Source organism: Mustela nivalis, assembly GCF_964662115.1.
Source record: "Mustela nivalis genome assembly, chromosome: 6".
In the NCBI taxonomy this organism is placed as follows: domain Eukaryota; kingdom Metazoa; phylum Chordata; class Mammalia; order Carnivora; family Mustelidae; genus Mustela; species Mustela nivalis.
In genome coordinates, this window is record NC_139025.1 from 128,277,836 (window position 1) to 128,300,424 (window position 22,589).

The 22,589-nt window shown below is 38.9% G+C and overlaps 1 protein-coding gene across 4 annotated transcripts; it reads left to right on the plus strand.

The window, feature by feature from the left end:
* The first annotated feature begins 132 nt into the window (after window positions 1-132).
* Window positions 133-21,911, plus strand: LINS1 (lines homolog 1). Of its 4 annotated transcripts, none has more exons than XM_082736302.1 (8): window positions 133-258; window positions 1,019-1,062; window positions 14,272-14,773; window positions 14,903-14,992; window positions 15,842-15,983; window positions 17,144-17,734; window positions 18,938-19,109; window positions 20,937-21,911. In XM_082736302.1, the coding sequence occupies exons 3-8, from the start codon at window positions 14,351-14,353 to the stop codon at window positions 21,817-21,819; spliced, it is 2,301 nt and encodes a 766-aa protein (XP_082592428.1). In that variant the 5' UTR covers window positions 133-258; window positions 1,019-1,062; window positions 14,272-14,350; the 3' UTR covers window positions 21,820-21,911. The 4 variants fall into 4 exon arrangements, with proteins under 4 accessions (XP_082592428.1, XP_082592431.1, XP_082592429.1 ...); XM_082736305.1 differs by having other exon boundaries at window positions 14,272-14,665; XM_082736303.1 differs by having other exon boundaries at window positions 1,019-1,058.
* Window positions 21,912-22,589: the final 678 nt, after the last annotated feature.

Below are 22,589 nucleotides of genomic sequence, written 5' to 3' on the forward strand. Positions count from 1 at the left end.
CGATCGAGGTTGGGACTCGTCTCCGATTGGTTTCACTCACTTCCCCCTCGGCTTCCCCCCCGGTGGCTCCCTATGCTCCGCCCCTGGCGGAGGGACTCGATGCGGTTGCTAAGAGACACTGCACGCCAAGCGGGATCTCTGCGCATGCGAAGGAAGAGATCGGCCTGTGCGTTCCCCGAACTACGGTGGCCGGGAGGGTGGTGCTGTTCGTTTAATAGCGGTGTGAAGGCAGGGTCTCCCAACCCAGATCTCCGACAGGTAACTGGGAGTGGCAGCGGAGCTCCGCGGAGGGGAAAGCGTGTGTGCGGCTGACTGAGAGCCTGATCCAGGGGTCTAAGGCTGGGGAGGCGGCAGTCCCCAGGAAGCGAGGAGAGGGATGCCTGGTGCCGCAGCACCCCCTCAGCGCTCTTCAAAGGAGAGTGCCGGGTCGGTGGCTCATCTTCCCGTCCCTGAGGCCCCTTTAGCTACCAGGCTGAACTTCCCTCGCCTGAGGAAAAGAGGACTCTTTTTTGGAATGGCGGTGACGCTTCAAGAGCTTTTCTTCAGGGACAGCGACCCTCACGGATTTCTGACAATGAAGGGGAAAGGAGAATGGAAAATACGCGAGATGGACATGTTTATTGAGTGCCTGTATTCATTTAGCAAGTGTTTATTGGCCGGGCACTCTTCTAGCGGTCAGGGAGACGACAGTGAACGGGGTAGATACAATCAATGGTCCTCGTGGAACTTTCGCTTTGACAGGGGAGATAGATAAACAAAATAATTACATAGGGTTAGGTTATAGAAAGAAAGTCAAGGAGAATAAGAGGATCGAGTTTGACTAGGACATGTCGACTATTTTAGATAGGTGGTCAGGAAAGGTCTCTGAGGAAGTGACATTTGAGCGGCGAGCTGAATGGGGAGGAACAACCGTGGCAAGATCTGGGGTATGGAGCTGGGCGGAGGGAAGAGTTTTGCAGGCAGGTAGAATCAACAGCGCAAAGCCTCTGATCCTGGAATAACCTTTGATGTTTAACAGAAACTGCAAGAAAGAAGACCAGCGTGCGTGATCAAGCAGAGTGGGTAAGAGGGAGAATGGTAATAAAAAATGGGGGATGTGGGACAGATGGCAGACCTTGCGGGACCGTGTAAGCCGTGGTAGAGAAGTTACAATATCGTATTTAGGTTTTGAAAAGATCACTGGCTGGCTGCTCAGTGGAGAAGACTAGCGGGAGCAGGGCTACTGCAAATGTGGAAGGCTATTAGAGTAATCCAGACAAGCGCTAATATTATTTTAAACCAATTCATCCAATACACCAGACATTTGGCTACCACCAACGTCCAGACAGAATGGCCTCCTTAGTTATATAAAGGAAGTAATTTAATGTATCAGTTGCTTTTATGTAATGAGGTATAGTAAGATTGTTGTGTGGCAGATGGTGGTCACTGCAGACCCTTTCAATTTGTCCCCTGATGTCTTCTTTTACACTATCATTCATTCAAGAATACATGTTTTGGTGCTTTCCTCATGAGCTACCTATTGGCCTATGTAAGCAAGGAGCTCAGTCCTGCCCAGGGAAGCTCATAGTCAAAGTGTGGGGAAACCAAACCAGAAAATAATTATAGACAATGCAGTGAGGTAAATACTTTAGTATAGGCTGGAGGAGCTCTTGGCAGGGCCCCCTAATCCTGAGTTGGATAGGTAAAAGGCTCCCCTGGGACTGCAGGGTTTCAAATTAAGGGTTGAGAGCTGGTGGGAGAAGGTTGAATGTGGCCTAGTCAGAAAAAATGTGCCAAGCAATGCTTGGGAACCCTTAAAGTGCACAGTTTCCAAGAACTTCAGAGAAAGCCTGTGTCTTAGTTTGTGGGGCAGATTGGTGAGAGGACTCCCAAGAGGCAGATCTTGAAGGACTTGCTGTGTCCAGGTGTTTGGATTTTATCCTAAGGAGAATGGAGAAGTTTTTCAGAAGAAAGTGGGTGTAGGTTAGGCTAAGAAACAACCATTTAGCAAGAAATCGGTTCGTTGTCTGGGGTGTAAGCGGTGTACTACAGTAATGGCAGGGAGGGTGGAGAGAAGTGGGCTGAGGAGGGGTTCAGAAAAATGTCAGATTTCTACCTGGTATACCTAAGAGATATAGTCACCATAAACTGAGAGGCTGAGGAAGACAAGTCTGAGAGGCCATAGAAGTTGAGTTGAATTTGTGCTGAAGGTGCCTGTGAGCCTTCCAAGTGGAACTCTCTGATGGCATTTACTACTTGAGTGCAGAGCCCAGAAGATAGCTAGACCCTAACTGGATTCTAAAGTTGTCAGCATGGAGATAGTAATTGAAGATATTGACAGAGTCCGTGAAATTGTCTTAAGAAGGGAAAGGACATGGAGGACTGAACATTTAAAGATCCCAACTACCCCCCCCCATTTTATTGAGAAATAATTGATAAACATTACTGTATCAGTTTAAGGCAAACAGCATGATGGTTTGATTTACGTATATTGTGAAATATAATATATAAATATAAACCTAAACAGTAGGTTTAGCTAATATTTGTCTTCTCCTTAGATACAATAAAAAGAAATAAAAGAAAAAAAGGGATTTTTTTTTTCTTGTGGTGAACACTCAGGATTTACTCTCTTAGCAGCCTTCCTGTGTCTTCTACAGCTGTGTCAACAATAGTCGCCTTACATCCCTAGTATTTCTGTAACTTATACAGTTGGATGTTCGTACCTCTTGGCCACCTTCCTCCAATTCCCCTTCCATCCCCCCCTCTGCCTTTGATAACCACAAGTTTGATCTCTTTTGCTGTGAGTTTTTTGTTTTTTATTTGTTTACATTCCACATATAAGTGAGATCATACAGTATTTGTCTTGTTCTGACTAATTTAACTTAGCACAGTGCCTTCAAGGGCCATCCATGTTGTTACAAATGGAATGAGTTCCTCGTTTTTTTTTATGGCTGAATAACATTCCATTGTAGATAATACCACAACCTTTTCATCCACTAGGGCACTTCCATTTCCATCATAAATAATGCTGTTAGGAACATGGGGGTGCAGATATGTTTTCAAGTTAGTGTTTTTAATTCTTTTGGGAATATGCTCAGAAGTGGAATTGTCATATCATAAGGTAGTTCTATTATTAATTTTTTAAGGGTCCTCCATACTGGTTTCTATAGTGGTTGCACGAATTTACATTGCCAGCAGCAGTGCACAAGGGTTTTCTATTCTCCACATCTTACTAGCATTTGTTATCTCTTTTTGATGATGGTAACTTAACAGGTGTGAGGTGATATCTCGTAGTTTTAATTTGCATTTCCCTAGTGAGTCGTGATGGTGAGCATCCTTTCATGTACCTTGTTGGCCTTTTATAGTTCTTTGGGAAAAGGTCTATTTAGTTCCTTTGCCAGTTCTTTAAGTTGGATTATTTGGGTTTTTTGTTACTGAGTTGTATGAGATGAGTTCTTTATATATTTTGGGTATTAATTAATCCGTTATCAGATGTATGGTTTGCGAACATTTTTTTTCTATTCCGTAGGTTTTCTTCATTATTTTGTTGATGACTTATTTAGCTATGTATGCAGAAGCTTTTTAGTTGGGTATAGTACTACTTGCTTATTTATTTTGTTGCTTATGCTTTAGGTGTCATCCAAAAAAAAAAAAAAAAAACATTACCAACACCCATGTCAAGGGACTTTATTCTTGTTTTCTTCCTGGAGCTTTAGTTCTTACATCTAAGACTTTGATCTATTTTGAGTTAATTTTTTGAGTCTAAGATATGGGTTCAATTTCATTCTTTTACGTGTGAATATCCAATTATCTCAGCACCATTAATTGAAAAGACTGGCTTCTCCATTGAATATTCTTGACTCCCATGTTCCCATGTCAGATATTAGTTGGCTATATAAGTGGGGAATGACTTTTGGGCTCTCGGTTCTCTTCCATTGGTCTGTTTGTTTTTATGCCAGTACCACACTATTTTGGTGACTACCTTTATAATATAGCTTGAAATCAGGAACTGGGATACCTTCTGCTTTGTTTTTTCTCACGATTTTTTTGGGGGGAGGGTTATTTGTGGTCTTTTGTGTTTCCATATAAATATTTGGAATGTTTTTTCTGTTTCTGTAAAAAGTACCATTGGAATGTAAATAGGGATGACTTTGAATCAATAGATGGCTTTTGGTCGTCTTGACATTTTAACAATATTAATTATCCCAGTCCAAGAACACAGGTTACCTTTCATCTGTTTGTGTCTTAGAATTCTTTCATCAGTGTCTTGTGGTTTTCAGAGATCTTTTACTTCCTTAGTTTCACTTACTTCTAAGTGTTTTATTATTTTTGATGCTATTATAAATAGAATCAATTTCTTTATTTCTTTTTCAGAAAATTTGTTTTTATTGTATAGAAATGCTACTGATTTTCATGTTTAATTTTGTGTCCTGAAACTTCAACTGAATTTATTGATTAGATCTAACATTTTTTAGTTGAGTCTTGAGGATTTTCTTTATATAAAATCATATCATCCACAAACAGAGACAGTTTTACTTCTTCCTTTCCAATTCTGATACCATTTTATTTCTTTTTCTTGCCTTATTGCTGTACTTCGGACTTCCAATACTGGAGCATCCTGAGGCATGGAGAAAGGTAGAGAGTGGGACTAGGAGGTCAAAGGGAAGATGCCCAGCATGTGACATGCTCTTGGAAGATATCCTTTCCCCCTCCATCTTTTATAGGAGGGGGAGGTCCTCTTGCAGTCATAGTGGACCAGCTTTAATGACTCTCGTACTAGACAGAGATATTGGGAGCCTTTGTCCTTTTGTCTTCCAAACCTTCTCAGTGCCTTAGCCACCCTCATTAGCCTCTCTAACTTTGGCACCACTCTCGAACTTTCTGTAGATTCTAAACATTCATTTATTTATTTGGACAAAATGATTGCTGTCTTAGTTGGGACAGGAACCAGAATCCTGAAAGATTCTGTTTAAGAACAAAGACTTTTATTTAGAGTGCCTCAATTTCTGCCTCTAGAATCACAGCATTTTCATGAACAGGGAAATATACAATAAGTGTCCAGTTGGGCTGTGATCAGATTTGAACCTATTGTTCATTAAGCCAAAGCCTAATTCTGAGTTTCCCACTTGATTGGTAAACTGTAGTAACCTTTCACATAAAGAGAAGCATTTTTTTCATTGTAACATTGGCCATGAAAGTTATTATTTTTCTGAATTTAACTATATGGGTTGTTTAAAGAAAATCTCCTAAAGAAGATTTTCATCCACAATGTTCTGTATACAAAGAAGGATTAAATTACTTGTTGTTGTTGCTTTCTGTATACAAAGAAGGATTAAATTACTAGCAACTTGGTTTGTTGGGTTTTCTTTTTTTTAATTTTTGATTTTTTATAAACATATAATATATTTTTAACCCCCAGGGTACAGGTATGTGAATCGCCAGGTTTACACACTTCACAGCACTCACCATAGCACATACCTTCCCCAATGTCCATAACCCCACCCCCCTTCGCTCAGGCCCCCTCCCCCCAGCAACCCTCAGTTTGTTTTGTGAGATTAAGAGTCACTTATGGTTTGTCTCCCTCCCAATCCTATCTTGTTTCATTTATTCTTCTCCTGCCCTCTTAACCCCCCATGTTGTATCTCCACTTCCTCATATCAGAGTGATCATATGATAGTTGTCTTTCTCCGCTTGACTTATTTTGCTAAGCATGATACCCTCTAGTTCCATCCACGTCGTCACAAATGGCAAGATTTCATTTCTTTTGATGGCTGCATAATATTCCATTGTGTATATATACCACATCTTCTTTATCCATACATCTGTTGATGGACATCTAGGTTCTTTCCATAGTTTGGCTATTTTGGACATTGCTGCTATAAACATTCGGGTGCACGTGCCCCTTCGGATCACTACGTTTGTATCTTTAGGGTAAATACCCAGTAGTGCAATTACTGGGTCATAGGGTAGTTCTATTTTCAACATTTTGAGGAACCTCCATGCTGTTTAGCAACTTGGTTTTTAATAATTTTGAAACTGGGTGATGGCAGAATGTCTTCTGATGAGTAGACTACGCACTTAAAATTTCCACCTAGTTTTTACTTAGGAATATTTTTTAGGAAAATATTTTAACATTTTAAAATATGATGCTGCTCAGTTTTCCATCTATGAATTTTTAAAATTCAAAGTTCTAATACATTTACATATATATTTATTTGATATTCATGAAATTCTATGCACATTAACACTTAGGATCAGAAGGCTGATGTCTGTAGCTGCAATTACTGTATATTTTTAAAAAGTTTTTTTTTTTTTTTAATTTTAGAGATAGAGATAGGGAGAGGAACAGAGGGAGAGGGACAAGCAGACTCCCTGCTGAACATGGAGCCCACTGCACGGCTCGATCCCACAACTCTGAGATCATGACCTGAGCCGAAATCAAGAGTCAGATGCTTAATTGACTGAGCCACCCAGGTGCCCCTGAAACTACTATATTTTTAATTGAATTGTTAATTTTGAGAAATTGTAGATTCACATGCAGTTGTAAGAAATAATACAGAGAGATCTTGTGTACCCTTTGACTAGTTTCCTCCAATGGTAGTGTTTTTCACAACTATCATACAATATCACAACCAGGATATTAGCATTAGTATAATCCACTGATCCTGTTCAGATTTCCTGTCTTACCTCTGTTTATTTATCTGGGTGTATATTTAGTTCTGTGCAATTTTTATCACATCTGTAAGTTAGTGTTGCCTTCACCAGTTCCATGATCACAAGGATCCCTTGTGTTGGCCTTTATAACTCTGCCTACCAAGTGGGAGGGAACCCTAACCTCTGGCAATCACTAATTTCTTCATCTCTCTAACTTTGTCATTTCAAGAATGGAAGCACTCAGTATGCAACCTTATGAGACTGGCTTTTTTCTCTTGGCGTAATTTCCTAAGAACTATCCAAATCATTACATGTATCAATAGTTCTTTTCTTATTTCGATGCAGTATTCCTGTATGGTGTGAACGTACCACGGTATAACCATTCATACACTGAAGAGACATCTGGGCTATCTTCAGTTTCTTGCTATTATAAATGAACCTGCTGTGAACGCTAATGTACAGCTTTTTGTGTGAATCTAATTCTTCATTTTACTGGAGTAACTGCCCAGGTGTGTACTTACTAGGTCATACAGTAGTTGCATATTTAGTTTCTTATTTTGCTTTAAAGATTTTATTTTTTTAGAGCAGTTTTAGGTCATGGCAAAATTGATCAGAAAGTACAGAAATTTTCTGTATATATTCCTCCTGCCCCTTGCACATGCATAGCCTTCCCCTGTGTTATCAACATGCCCCCTCCCCCCAGTGGTAACATTTGTTACAATTGATGAACCTAACAGTGACACATCATAATCGCTCTGAGTCCATAGTTCACGCTGGGGTTCACTCTTGGCTGTATTGAATTTGGACAAACATAAAGTGATACATATCCACTTCTATAGGGTCATACAGAATCCTTTCACTGCCCTAAAAATCTGTGCTTCACCTATCCACCCCTTTCCTGCACCCCAACCCCTGGCAACCACTGATCTTTTAACTGTCTCTGTAGTTTTAACTTTTCCAGAATGTCATGTAGTTGGAATCATACAGTATATAGCCTTTTCAGATGGGCTTTTTTTTTTTTAACTTAGTACTATGCATTTAAGGTTCCTTCATGTCTTTTCATGGCTCAATAGCTCTTCCTTTTTAGTACTGAATAATATTCCATTGTCTGAATAAACCACAGTTTGTTACCCACAGAAGGACGTCGTCACTGCTTCCGAATTTTGGAAACTATGAATAAAGTTGCTCTGTGTATCTGTGTTCAGGTTTTTGTGTTGAAATAAGTTTTCAGCTCCTTCAAGTAAATACCAAGGAGTGCGATTGCTGGAACATATGGTTAAGAGTATGTTTAGTTTTTTAAAGAAACTACCAGACTGTTTTCCAGAGAGACTGTACCATTTTATAATCTCACCAGCAATATACAAGTAGTTTGGTTCTCCATATCCTCTTCAGAAGTTGGCATCACAAATTTTTATTTCATCTGTAGCAAAAGTGGTATTTCCTGTGATTTTATATGTTTACCAGTGGCTAATGTGGTTGAACATCTTTTTGTGCACTTTTTTGCCATCTGTATATCCTCTTCAGAGGAGGGTCTGTTTATGTCTCTTGCCCATTTTCTGATTATTACTATCTTTTGAAATACTGAGTTTTGAGAATCTTTTATATATTATAGATACTAGCCCTTTGATTATTTGAGTAGCAAATATATTCTTTCAGTCTATAACTTATCTTTTCCTACCCTTAGAAGGGTCCTTCGCAGAGCAAAAGTTTTTAATTTTGTTGAGATCTAGTTTATCAGTTTTTACTTTTTAGAGACTTCTTTGGGGGTCAAGTTTAAGAACTTTTTGCCTAGCCTTGAATCCTAAAGATTTTTCTCCTGCTTTTTTCTTTTTTCCTAAAATCTTAAGTTTTAAGCCCTTGATGCATTTTGAGTTAATTTTTTGTAAAAATTTGAAATCATTTTAAGTGAAGTCAAGTCAAGGTTTTAGTCACTCATATTAAATTGCCTTTAAACTATTGATGGCTGATAATCAAAGTATAATCTGTGGATAGTTTGGCTTTTCATCCTGGGTTTGATGTAGCTTCTAAAAGTAATTTAATATAAAAATTCAATCAAATGGATGTCCTGATTAATGTTTTAACCTTTGGTTGCTGAGTATCTTTTGAAAAAATTCTACTTGGTTTGCATTAGAAAGTTGAATAGTAATTGACCTTGAGTTTAGATATTGTGTAACATATGAAAATAATTCTAAGGATGAGTATTCTGATTTACAGTACTGTAGGAGAAAATCTAGAAAGTGTTAAAAATTAGACTGTGTGAGTTACTGTTTTCACTTGGGAAGATTATTAGAAGCCCTCTATTCCTCTATATTCTTGAGACTTGGAGCATCAGAGCAAATTTGGGGAGGACGAGAGGCTTTGATATTAGACTGTGTCGGTTCAAATCCGGGCTCTGCCATTTAACTAGCTCTGTAACTTAATCTCTCCTTGCCTTAATTACCTTATTTGTAAAATAGGTATGATAATTATTCACCTCATAAAGCTGTTGTGAACTTTATACTCGCTTAAAACCGTGTTTGGAACATAGTAGGCACTCAATAAATTTTAGCAATTCTTTTTCTTTTTAAGTTTTTTTTTTAAGGATTTTTTTTAAAGATTTTTATGTATTTATTTTGACAGAGAGATAGAGAGATACCACAAGTAGGCAGAGAGGCAGGCAGAGGGAGAGAGAGAGAAGCAGGCTCTCTGTTGAGCAGGGAGCCGGATGCGGGGCTCGATCCCATGACCCCAGAACCATGACCAGAGCCAAAGGCAGCTTCTTAACCAACTGAGCCACCCAAGCACCCCATCTTTTTCTTTTTCTTTAGATTTTATTTATTTGAGAGAAAGTGTGTGTACCTAGCACACACAAGTTGGGGGAGGGGCAGAGGGAGAACCAGCCTCCTTGCTGAGCAGGGAGCCTAATGAGGGGCTTATCCCAGGACCCCAAAATTATGACGTGAGCTGAGGGCAGAGTCTTATGCAACTGAGCCACCTAGGCACCCCTAAACTTTAGCAGCTCTTATTCCTGAAGCATCAGATTTGTGTGAAGATGCGTGGGAATACAGTACTTTGATATTAAGACATGTGTGCTTCTATTAGGAATAGAATATACAATTCAAATCATTTATAGTACTTAAGCAGTAAAGGAGAGTCCTGAGGCAAATTTTATGCTTGCTTTGGGTACCCACTTTGGCCACCTGGTAGTCATTCTCTGCCAAGAGGAATTTTCCCAAAAAAAACCTCTTTAAAAACACTCCCCATTTCTTGCCCTAATTAGACCTCTCCTATATTTGTTTCCTTTTCAGGCTAGACAGATCTCTCCCATATATCCAGTACAACTAGTTTAAAAACTTGTCTGAGAGGTGTACCTTCCTCCAGACCATCATGGAAAAGAGCTTGAGATATACTACCCTTGTAACAGACACTTCAGGGAAAAGGTGTGGTTGGTCAAATACCCTAGTTCACTTTTTCAGTATTTGTCTTTTCATTTAATACCATAATTCCTAAAAAAAGGGGGGGGGGGCTACAGTTCTCAATGGACTACCCATAGACATTTGTTTCAGTGAAGATTTCTTTGACATTGTAATGAGGAAAGAGTGATGCTTAGGCATAGTTGAACCAGCCTGGCATCCATCCTCTTCATTCATTTGGTACCTGCGAAGTGAGGGAAAATTCTTTCTCTGTCCTTCACAGTCTTCCAGCTGAACTAAGACTCAAATTTAGAGGAGACAGATTAACAGGAAAAAAAAAAAAAAAACAGTTTTATTACATGTGCACAAAGGCCCAGTAATGACATTGACACCTAAAGAAATGACCAAGACAGGCAGTTTTTATACATTTTTAGACAAAGAGACAATAAATCTGTGACAAATTGATGGGACAGAGAAAACCTAACTTTGGACACTTTAATTAGTAAATTCTTAAGAGAATTTGGGTTGTGCTAGTAAATTTAGTAAAAGGATTATTTATACAGCCTTCCTGGCTCTCAGTTTCTTACCAGTGGCGATCAGGATGTCTCTAACTTCTGATACTGGGAGGTTACCTCTTGCATGGGAGATTTATTTCCTGTTTTCAGGGGGCAGGGGAGGTCTGAGCGTCCTTCCTGCACAGGCTGTCCCTGAAGTAATTTTTACTTAAAATAATCAATGTGTCAGAGTGGCACATTTTGGGGCAGCCTGTCTTTGGCACCCCTACACCTGCCTGGCGTTTGTGGGCCCCCCACTAATGCTTTTCAACTGATTACTCATAACTACTCTTAGCAAAGAACTTAGGTCCCACAATGATAGAAAATAGCCCGTTCTCCCCCTGAAATGCTTGCTTCCTTGCATGTCTATGTATCTATTTATTTACTGGTATTCACTTTAGTTTTGCGTGCTGAAATGTTTGAACCATTTGAAATGGCTCTTTTCAAAATGGTTGAATACCCACAATTTTATTTTCATTCGTTGTAAAATTTAAGGACTTAAGATTTATAGAAGTACTATTGAAAGTTTTTTTAAAAATATTTATTTATTTATTTGACAAAGAGAGCACGGGGGAGGGACAGGAGAGAATCCAAAGCAAACTCCATGCAAAGCTTGGAGCCCAGTGGGGACTCGATCCCACAGCCTTGAGGTCATGACCTGAGCAAATACCAAGAGTCGAATGCCTAACTGTTTGAGCCACCCAGGTGCCTCTTAATGGAAGTATTGTTATTACTATAGCATTGAAATAAAAAGAATTTCATTTGTGGCTAAAAACTACAATAGGTTTGGGACACCTGGGTGGCTCAGTTGGTTAAAGCCTCTGCCTTCGGCTCAGGTTGTGATCCCAGGGTCCTGGGATCGAGTCCCGCATCGGGCACTCTGCCCAGCAGGGAGCCTGCTTCCTCCTCTCTCTCTGCCTGCCTTTCTGCCTACTTGTGATCTCTGTCAAATAAATAAATAAAATCTTTTAAAAAAACTACAGTAGGTTTTCACATATGCTATTAGTTAAAACCTAAAATAGTCTGTTGTCACAGAATATTTGACATATGAAAATGTAATAGTTTATGGCAACTTCAATAAAAGATGTCAGTAGTTTTGTTGGGAAGAAATGTTACTGTCGTAACTAAAATATAAAGTGAAATAAGTACAATGGAGATGGACTCTGACGTAGAATGTGAAAGCTAGTTTCTGTTTGTGGCAGATAAAACTCACCAGACAATTAAGATAATTTTATTCAGGCCTTTACAACAGGGAGAATGTTCGTTAATGGGACACCTCTCAAAGAAGAAGGAGGAAATGTGGAGGTTTAGGAAACAAGGGCAGTCAGTGTGAAAGCTTAAAGGTGAGGTCTGTCTGGAAATATGGTGAGCCCTTTCCTGGAACATTAATCATTCTTGTTTTCCTGAAGCACCGTGTTCAGATAACAGATAACAGATAACATTGAACGCTATCAGATGGAACAAGGTTCCCGATTATTAGTTATGTTTCCAAATCATGTGGGATATTCACCACAGTTTCAAAAGAGGATGCAGAGAAACTTTACCAGGGGAAATTTCATTCATAACTTTAAGTTACCATCTATAGGGCTCTTCATATCCATTTCTACACTATAGGACAAAAACGAGGCAGTTTTGTCCCGTGGGGTTGATCCGGAATTGAAATTCCTTAGAAGCTAATAAGCAAGGGGGAAGAAACCAGTGGAGAGGGAGGTGTAAAGACCAGGGGCAGGCCAGTGGCCATACTGGAGAAGTGAGACCCACTGTAAGTGACAGCCCTCCTATGACTCCTCCAGGGAGGACCAAAGATAAAGATGGACTGGGCATTTATAAATGGGCCAGAGTAGATGGAGGCAATCCTTGAACTTTATTAAAGGATAAATTGGAAGAGGACAAAGTCATGACCCATACAAAATGAACTTACTGTATCAGCGATTTTATTTAACTCATTAACTAATGAAAGAACTAGGCAGATGTCACAACCGTTTTAAAGGAAAAGTTAAAGAACCATGAATTTATATGGAGTAAAGGAATGTAGAGCTGAGTTTACACATAGGAGCAAAACTGGCTTTCCCCTGCTGAGAGGAAGGTTGCCCCTCCACTGGACAATTATGTGCATGTCTATAGACAGGAATTATTTGCATTGCCATCAGCAATCAACAAATCTACAAAGATATGAAATAGCTCAAAGGCAATGAAAGGACTAAGCCCCAAAGGATCATATTCCCAGAGGCTCAGCATTCCATTGGAAGGATATTCTGTAATCTCTAACTTTTGCCAAAGTCTTAAGTTTTCCCAGCTATGCTTGCTCTGTAGTAACTACATTAATAATCATATTACCCATAGCATATCCTCTAATACTCATCTGTCAGCGATCGTCCATGTTCCTTGCTTTATAAGCCGTTCCTGACCCTAAATGCCCTTTGCCTTCTCCTCACACTTGCTGGTGTCTATCATGTCAGAGTCCAGGACAGCGGGAGTGTCTCAAGTTGTATCCAGCTACAAGTACAGTGTGCTCACGTTTGGACGACTTTTGCTAAACATCTTGTCTTTTTCTTGGCATGGCATTTTTCATTTTTTTGTTTAAGGTTGAAAGTGCGGGCCAAGGATCTTCCTATTATTTAATTTTAAGTTGTGAATTAATCATCAGTCAACATATTTGACCACACCGCATTTGATCACACAGCAATCTAACTAGGTTTTTCATCTGTTAGTTGAAGGTGAAAGTTAATTAATTGGGGGTTTCCCCGGGGGTGTCAGCCTGCATTGTTATGCCCCCCAGCCCCCAAGGGAGGTACTACTGGCATCTAGGGGGTAGAGGCCAGGCTAGGAATGCTGCTAAACTTCCTCCAATGCACAGGCCAGCTCCCCCCACAACACAATTATCCAGCCCCTAAAGTCAGTAGTGCCAAGATTAAGAGGCCCTCATGGCCCATTGAAAACTGTTAGAGAAAAGAAGTTTCTACTCTGATAAAATTAAAAATAATTTTATGGTCTTAGAGAGGAGAAGGGAGTTGAGGTAAATTGGAAGGGGAGGTGAATCATGAGAGACTATGGACTCTGAAAAACAATCTGAGGGGATTGAAGTGGCAGGGGTGTGGGAGGTTGGGGTACCAGGTGGTGGGTATTAGAGAGGGCACGGATTGCATGGAGCACTGGGTGTGGTGCAAAAATAATGAATACTGTTTTTCTGAAAATAAATAAATTGAAAAAATTAAAAAAAAATCATAGGAAACAAACTGAGGGTTGCTGAAGAGGAGGGAGGTCAAGGTATGGGGTAACTCGGTGATGGATATTAAGGAAGGCATGTGATGTAATGAGCACTGGATATTATATAAGACTGATGAATCCCAGACTTCTACCTCGGAAACCAGTAATACATTATATGTTAATTGAATTTCAATTTTTTAAAATGTTAAAAAAAATTAAAATAATCTTTAAAAAAACTGAAAATAATGGATCAAAAAGAAAAAAATAATAATAATTTTATGGTCTTAAATCTGTATGGAAAGCATATATTTCATTTTTACAGTCTTAAAATAATGTTGGTATTACCAGTTTTCCGTTTTAGAAATTAAGCAATCGGTATTACCTTTTACTTGAGAGGCTAAATGATTAAAGGGGAACAGATGCCTTTCCCCTGTAATATGATATATTTGATGCTAATAATTTTACAATTATTGTTCCTATTTTAGGTTTTCCTGAAGAAACGTCTTAACAGATTTGTCACATTTCTGAGACTGATAGTTACGGTTTGGAATTGTCAGCTTTCTCATGAGATACATTCTGGCAATCCCAATGAAAGCTTTCCTTGACGTCTTAGAACAATTATACAAGAAGGTCCTTCTGGGAGTCACACTTGAAAATGAGAACCATGATTACATCTTTTATCTCGACCCAGCATCTTTGGATCAAGACTGCTCTACAATGACGTCTTTGGAATGCCCAAACCCCCATGGTGTCCAGGACAAGCATCAGCCATCCTCTGCCAATTTGGCTACCATTTCTGTATTGCCTATGTGTTTGGAGAAACACTCACCAATAGGCAGTGCCCGAGAAATAGTGCTCCTTCAGTTAACAGTAATCAAGGTGATGATAACCAGAATATTGTCTGTTGAAACTGACTTCCGTGCAAAGGAGAAATACAGAGATGTAATTAAAATTCTTTTGAAATCATCTGACATCGATTCTAAATTAGTAAGCCATTTTTTTCTGTGGGTTTTTGTTTTGTTTTGTCTTGGGGGTTTTTCTTTAGATCTAGATGTTTAAAACAAAAGTTTTAAAAACATTCAGTAATAATGGGTAAGTTTATTTGTTTTCCCATAGACCTGTATGTTCCAAGACTCGGATAAATTGTTATCTCACATGGCTGCAAAGTGCCTTGCATTACTTCTGTATTTCCAGTTGAGAGAAAAGGTAAGATAGGTAATCAAATTATGCTCTTTTCTTTCATGTTTTCTTTAAAATTGTCCTTTGACATTCGATTTACCCTTCAAATGTTTGTATCAATAAAATGTTTGCTCTTTCAATAACACAGAAATCCATAAAAGTATAAGAATGTAGTAATATAATAGTGACTTGTATCAAAGATTAGAGTCTTAAATATGTCATAAGTCATGATAAATCAGATTCTTCACCTGAAGGATGGGTTTCAAGTCAGTCTATAACTTCTTCAGTTTCTCAAAGGAGCAAGCAGGCCTGCTTCCTTTTCTTCAAAAAAAGATTTAGGAACCTCTGCTGGAGACCACGACCATTTTTACAGGTTCAATATAAATAAATTCTAAGAATGGTCCTCAGCATGATGAAAAAAAACACAAACAAATTGAGCATCAGATTTTTCTGTCTCTGAATTAGTTAATAAATGTAAGCATCTCCTGATTTATTTAAGCTATAATACTTGTTCCTTTCTCAAAGTAACATTTTTTTTCCAAATATAAAACGTGGCATTTTACTAGTAGAAAATTTAGGAAATGAGAGAAATATGAAGAACAAAATAAAAATCGCACATCATTCCACCACCTAGAAATAATCATTGCTAATATTTTCGTGTTCCCTGCTGAGCCTTTATTTCTATGGCACATTGAATTTTTTCACTCAGAGAATATTAGGATATTTGTATCTTTCTTGTTTTACCAAATACTAGACTCTTTTTTGGGGGGTGGGTCTATAAAACAATGTTTTATAGAGTTGTGTGTAATAGGTAATCTGCAATTATAAAGAAAATTTTCTAATATAGCTTGCTATTTTTTGTTTTCTTACTTATAGATAACATTTAGCAATTCCTGGATTGCTTTTTGCCAAAAAAATCTTTCTGAATACCCTGAAAATGAGAAGGCAGGATACTGCCTCTGGACCCTGACTTTTATAATAAAAGAAATCTTTAAAGATACATGTTCACAGAAAACAGGTACAAATTCTGGATCCCCATAAATGTCATTCTTTTGCTCCCAAGGACAATTATGTTTATAATGAAAATTTAAACTTACTTTATAGCATCTGATCTGTCCTGAAGTATGAAAAACTAAAGAATCCTATTCCAGATTTTTTGACTGAAGATTCCTTTTTAAAATGAAACATTATATTGGGGCACCTGGGTGGCTCAGTGGGTTAAGCCGCTGCCTTCGGCTCAGGTCATGATCTCAGGGTCCTGGGATCAAGTCCCGCATCGGGCTCTCTGCTCAGCAGGGAGCCTGCTTCCCTCTCTCTCTCTCTGCCTGCCTCTCCGACTACTTGTGATTTCTCTCTGTCAAATAAATAAATAAAATCTTTAAAAAATAAAAAATAAAATGAAACATTATAAGGAAAAAATTAAAGCTATTATTATATGCCCCTTTTGATATTGTAAAATGGATAATTAACTGTAGTTATTAGCTTTGTTCTTTTGTTTGTTTCAAGTTTTTATTTAAATTCTAGGTAACATATAGTGTAATAGTGATTTCAGGAGTAGAAATTAGTGATTCATCACTTACAAACAACCCCCAGTGCTCATTACAAGTGTCCTTAATCCCCGTCACCCGTTTAACCCATCCTCCCCAACCACCTCCCCTCCAGCATGCTCACTTTGTTCTCTGTAGTTAAAAGTCTGTTTTCTGGGAGCATCTGGGTGGCTCAGTCAGTTTAGTGTCTGCCTTTGGCACAGGTCATGATCCCAGGATCCCAGGATCCCAGGATCCCAGGATCCTGGGATTAGGCCACACATGTGGCTCTCTGCTCAGCAGGGGCCTGCCTCTTTCTCCATGTTCATCTGTTTTGTGTCCTAAATTCCACATATGAGTGAAATCATATGACATTTGTCTTTCTCTGACTGACTCATGTCACTTGAGCTCTGTCCACGTCATTGCAAATGGGAAGATTTCATTCTTTTTCATGGCTGAGTAATACTCTATTGTCGAATATATACCATGTCTTATTACCTGTTATTCTGTGTCTTTGTGTGTTCACATTAAACCATCCAAATCCATTTTTTCATCTTGTAAAGTGATGCTATTTATAAAAATTGAATTGTAAATTCTTTTATGAAGCCTTCACTTTTCCTCTTGTTTATAACTACTATTTTTCTCATTGCAGAAATTTTAAAGCAGTTCCTGTCTCCTTTTGACACTATTTTCGAAGTTTTTTACAGTTTGTTATTTTCTCATCATTTTGAAAGCTGCCAAGATACCTCTAAAATAATAAACAGCTTGATATGTTCCCTGGAATTACTTGAACTTCTTATAGCTTCCAGAATCCACCTGAAGCTACATTTCACTTGCCAGAGGATTTTATTTTTGAAACCTTCTTGTGTGCTGGACGTTATTACCTGGCCCGTTCAGGCTTTTGTCAAAAGGAAATTCATCATTTTCATCAAAAAGTGCCTTCTCTGGAAAGTGGGTGAAGACCTGTGTCGGGGAGCTAGCCCTGTCCCATTGCCGCCAGATCAGCATTTAGATGTAGACATCTTGGCTTTAGCGGATGCTATCTTGCGAGCTGTGGATTTGGGCTTATTGAGGACGTTGTCTGTCCATGGAAAGCCTCCCCGCTTTGGTGGAGAGGAAGTTCAGCCTACATGTGAACGTGCCCCTGGTCCAGATCATGTTATTCTCAGAGCAGCAAGCCTGCTTATCATTAAATCCTTAGAAATCAAGTTTCAAAGTTGTACTTCAGCAAACGAAATGAAAGGTAATTCTCTGAACTCCTTTTGTGTGCAAAGTAATGAGCAGTTGTTTACGGATACAAAGTAATTCATAATTTTCAAATCTCAGGACCGTAACTCCACTAATTAAATGTACATGTTATCATAATTATAATTTATTAAATTTTCTTTAAAAAATTAGAATTACACTAAGAACATGTCAACATTTTGTGGGCTACACTGAATTTGTACAGCATAATCTAAGTTTAAAAACAAAGAGATGCTATTGAATCACCTCAAAGCACGTGATAGAAGTCAGTTCAGATATTTGTAGTATTTCATTCCTATTTTCCTTCATAAAATTGAGTAACTGCTAATGTAGATTATCAATAACTAGAAAGTGAATTAAAACTAACATGTGGGAAGTTACATTGATTAAGAAATCGTTGCATATAATGTCCAGGATCTTAACTGTTTTAACTTAAGACAACTATTTAAAGTAGGATATTCAACTTAGGTGTGGGGGGCAGATATGTCTTCCATTTCACCTGCTAAAACAGAATAGTTGATATCTCTAAACAAACAGCATATAGTTTTAGTGAAAGGTTTGAATTGTAAGTAGTGACTTCCCTGAATTGCTTTGAATGTCGTAATTAGAAGGTACTGCGTACTAGGTATCATTCTGTGTGGTTATAATTTACAACACTAGGTGGCATATGTTCTATAATTCAGAGTTTTAAATTACAGCTAAAACTCCCCAAAACCTTTTTTGGTTTTTGTGCATAATAGTAGTACTTTCTTTTAATACTTCAAACAAACAAAAAAAATGTCCTGCTATTTTAAAGGCAAAATGATTTTTGCTGGGTTGTTCTGTTGCCTCTAGTAACAGACAGCTGCAGCATCCCGTGAAGTGATGTCTTTCGTCTACTATTCATTTATTTAAATGCTTTTAGCAAGAATTTGTGTAACTCTAGTTTCTCTGAAATAATTAGTTATCTGGTCCTTGCGGTGAGTAGATGATCTGGTTGTACATTTTAGTTGTAGCCTCTTGAGTGAGTCACTTTTTTTTCTCTGACATTCAGTTTCCTAATTTGCAAAGTGGAGATAATCCCTAACTGACAGGCTTTCTGAAAGTGGGAATCACGACAATCCACGTTGTTGTGCTTGAGATGCCTATATATAAAATTATTGTAAGATATTAATGCATCCAGAATCAGTCGACTGCTCTTTGAAATGTGCATCTGTTGAAGTTGATTTACAGAGTTTCATGTCTGAGTTACTGACCTTCTTAAAGCCCCACCTTCAGCCCTCTCTTCAGTCACACAATCCGTGTGAGTGGATCTCCAGGGTCTTCATAGAACAGGACGATGACATGTTGGAGGCTGCCAAGGCATCATTGGGCATCTACCTAAAGTTGACCAGGCCAGTATATTTTAAAGTAATTTTACTAACTGTGTGCCAGAAAAGCAGAAAACATTTTTAATAATGTGCTGGACATACTATTTACTTTCCATCATTAAGAGGAAAAGAAAAATCCCTAACAATCTTGTGGTTTCCTTATAAGTTCCAATTCCTTGCTTTAACCCTGCCCTACATGAAAATGAGATTACATCTGAGTTCTCATTATGAAAACTTGGCTGGGTAGGCAGATCTGGGGGAGTGGAACTAGACCGGGGGGCTACAAAGCACGGGTTCTGGTTTCGCTTCATCTGTTTTACCTGTGCCGTCAGGAGTAAGCTCGTACCATTATCAGAACTTTCATTTAATCGATGTTTAAAAATGCTGTTCGCCCCCAACACTAACTTTTCCATCATGAGCTTCAATGTGGTGATTTTGGCCTTTTTAAAGGTAACCTTAGCCTTGGAACTAACCAAAGTAGCAGCTCAAAGTTTTCATTTTTATCGTACACCTGAATGGGGGCTGATAGCGACTTGAGGCAGGTCCCCGAGTTTGTGCCTGATGACACCGGCATTGCTGAGCCTGTTCATGCTTTATTAAAGCGGCTGTCCATGGGGTCCTATCATCCTGTGGCAAAGATCTGTAATTGGCTATGAAGCTCGTAACCAATGACCTTTTACACTGTTCCTGCTTGGCTTTATTAAAACCCTGAAGTATTTGCTTGATTTCCATTTCTTTCTTGGCTTCAGAGAAAGGGCTTTCTTACTAATGCCCGATGGTTCAGTGCTGTCCTGCCAGTTTGTACTTGTGTTATGGCCGCGCTGGCAGCAGCTGCTTTCAGACTATGAGCGTTTGGGGCCAATTTTCAAAAGGTTCTAATCAAGAACACAAAATACCGGCATGTGATTTGAATTAGGCTCCCAAACGGTGCTGAAAAGGCACATGCCGATGAGCCCCTTAGACTAGATCTTAGTTGTATTCCCAGCTGACTCCTTCCTGCTCAGGGAAGAGGAAGCCTCTGTATGAAATCTCTAACTTTCTTCACCTCAGTATGTCCAGAGAGGCATGTGTTCATGCTGTTTGTATTTTTTTTTTCATGTAGCTTTTTTAGTTAAGATCGTTTGGTTATTAGTTGAGATTTTTGCTCAGACTAGTCTAAGCAAAAAAAAAAAAAAAAGGGGGCGGTGGGGTATTTATTAGCTTACTATTAGAAATTCATTCCAAGGGGCTTGTTGGCAGCAGATATCACTGTATATAATAGGGATTCAATCATGTCGTTGGTCACTGCTCTTTGTCTGTATCTTGCAAACCTGAATTCATTCTCAGGAGGGGCTACCAGCAGTGCCTGGCTTTTGGTTACCATCTTTAATAGCTCCAGCATGAGTCCCAGGATGGGGGGGTCTGGTTAGCCCTCTGGGGTCACAGATTCGTGTTAGATGCAATCATTGTAGCCAGGAGCGTGAGGTGCTCTGAGTGGTCAGTCTAGGTCCTGTGCCCACCCTTATCGAGAAGAGCGTGGAAGGAAAGGAAGGAGCTCATCCTCCAGCCCCGTATTACCCTCTGTAATCAGTTACCTGTAGGAATGAGGAACTCTGATATCAAGAGACAGGAAGACAGAGGACTTTTGTTCAGCAGACAAGAACTACCAAAGTCCATGAATTTTATTTATTGAGTTAGATTTATATGGAGTTTGTAGAGGAAGAGATTGTTTTGAATTGTTTTTCTCTTAAAACAATGCATAGATTAAAAAGTAATCTGATAAATGAATTTGTGGTATGTGAATTATGTCTGTTAAAACTGTTATTTTTGAAAAAGTCATTAATCTGGGGTCTCCGTTACTTTGATTTTCAGACAACATAAAGCTACTGAAAGCTCGACCCAAGAAAAAGAAATGTGGAATCATCACACACATGAATATGGCTATAATCCACACTGTATTTTCTTATTCTTACTGAAAAATATAGGATTTGATTCTTCAGTTCTTCTTGACTTTCTCATTTCATCAGAAACTTGTTTCCTTGAATATTTTGTTAGATACTTAAAATTACTGCAAAAAGACTGGGCTATTTTTTTCACGATTTGTAAGGATTTTGACCTAACAGCATCTAAAGATAGTATAAATATTTGCGGTTGTAGCTCCTCACTTGTCCAGGACAGAAGCAGCAACCAAACAGAACTTAGCCCTTCAGCTGCTTTTGGTCGTCCCAGAAGTGTTCATGCTTCAGTGTCCTGGGCTTCTGATTTTTCTTCTGGATCTCTGAGCCAGCTCGTGATGTCCAAGGAGACCCACACCACACTCCAGGCTGATAGTCTGCCTCCCTGCCGAGCCTCCCACAGTCTCGTGGATTATGACAGCTCTGATGATTCTGAAGCAGAAGGCACAGACCAGCACTCAGCGAACAGTAAACAAATATCTTTACACCAAGAAGCGATGAAGAAATCTCAGGACATAGTTGGAACAGGTATGGATAAAAAACAGCTCAGCCTGGAGCATCAGTCCAGGCCTCTGGTTCCAAAACAGTCTAATATTACCTTCTCTGTCGATTGTGATAATGTCCCAAAGAACGTCTCTGAAGTGGGCGTATCCTACAGGACGCTGAAGTGCTTTGAAGAGCTGCAAAGTGCCATTTACCGTTTGCAGAAGAAAAATCTTTTCCCATATAATGCCATACCACTTTTGAAGTTGTTGAAACATATTGAGGCAATATATAACGAGAGTATGAACACTTTGTGAAACAGCAGCATTTTATTTCCAGGAACTGTTTTTCCCTGCTATAAATTGTGCCGTAATGAGATCATCATAAAAATAAATAAATACCCTCAAAAGCGTTTTCTAAGTCAAATCTTTCCTTTTGCCCTTTCAGAGTAGCCTTGTGACTAACAGATACCTCAAATGACAAGTCACCTGCTAACGGTTTTATGTCACTTGAAATTTACACTGGTTCAAACTTCACACAAAACTTGGGATGGATATTGTATTAGTTTGCCAGGGCTGCTGTTAACAAATTTGCCACAAATTCGGCAGCTTAAAAGCAACAGAAATTTATTCTCTCGTTGTTCTGAAGACTAGAAGTCCATAATCAAGGTGTCAGCCAGGCCATGCTCTCTCTCAAGGTGCCAGGGAAGAATCCTTCCCCGCCTCTTCATATCTTCTGGCGATTGCTGGCAATCCTTGGTGTTCTATAGCTTGGAGCTGTGTCAGGCCAGCCTCTTCCTCTGTTGTCACATGAGGTTTTCCCTATATAGGTCTGTTTCCCTATATATGTCCGATCTCCCCCTGTAGACACCAGTCATTAGATTAACAGCCACTCTCATCCAGTGTGACCTTACCCTAACTTGATTACATCAGCAGAGACCCTACCTCCAAATAAAATCACATTCATGGGTTTTGGGTAGATGTGAATTTTGGGACGGATACTCTTTAATCCAGTATACTTATTATTTCCCTCTGAGGTATTTATCTGTAATGGGATAGCTAAAAAACTTAAACTCTTAGCAGATTTT

Coding starts and splice junctions, on each gene's coding strand:
- LINS1 (XM_082736302.1), top strand. CDS start 14,351: ATGAGATACATTCTGGCAATCCCAATGAAAGCTTTCCTTGACGTCTTA. Junction 14,993..15,841: donor ATTTCCAGTTGAGAGAAAAG/GTAAGATAGGTA, acceptor TCTTACTTATAG/ATAACATTTAGCAATTCCTG. Junction 15,984..17,143: donor TACATGTTCACAGAAAACAG/GTACAAATTCTG, acceptor TTCTCATTGCAG/AAATTTTAAAGCAGTTCCTG.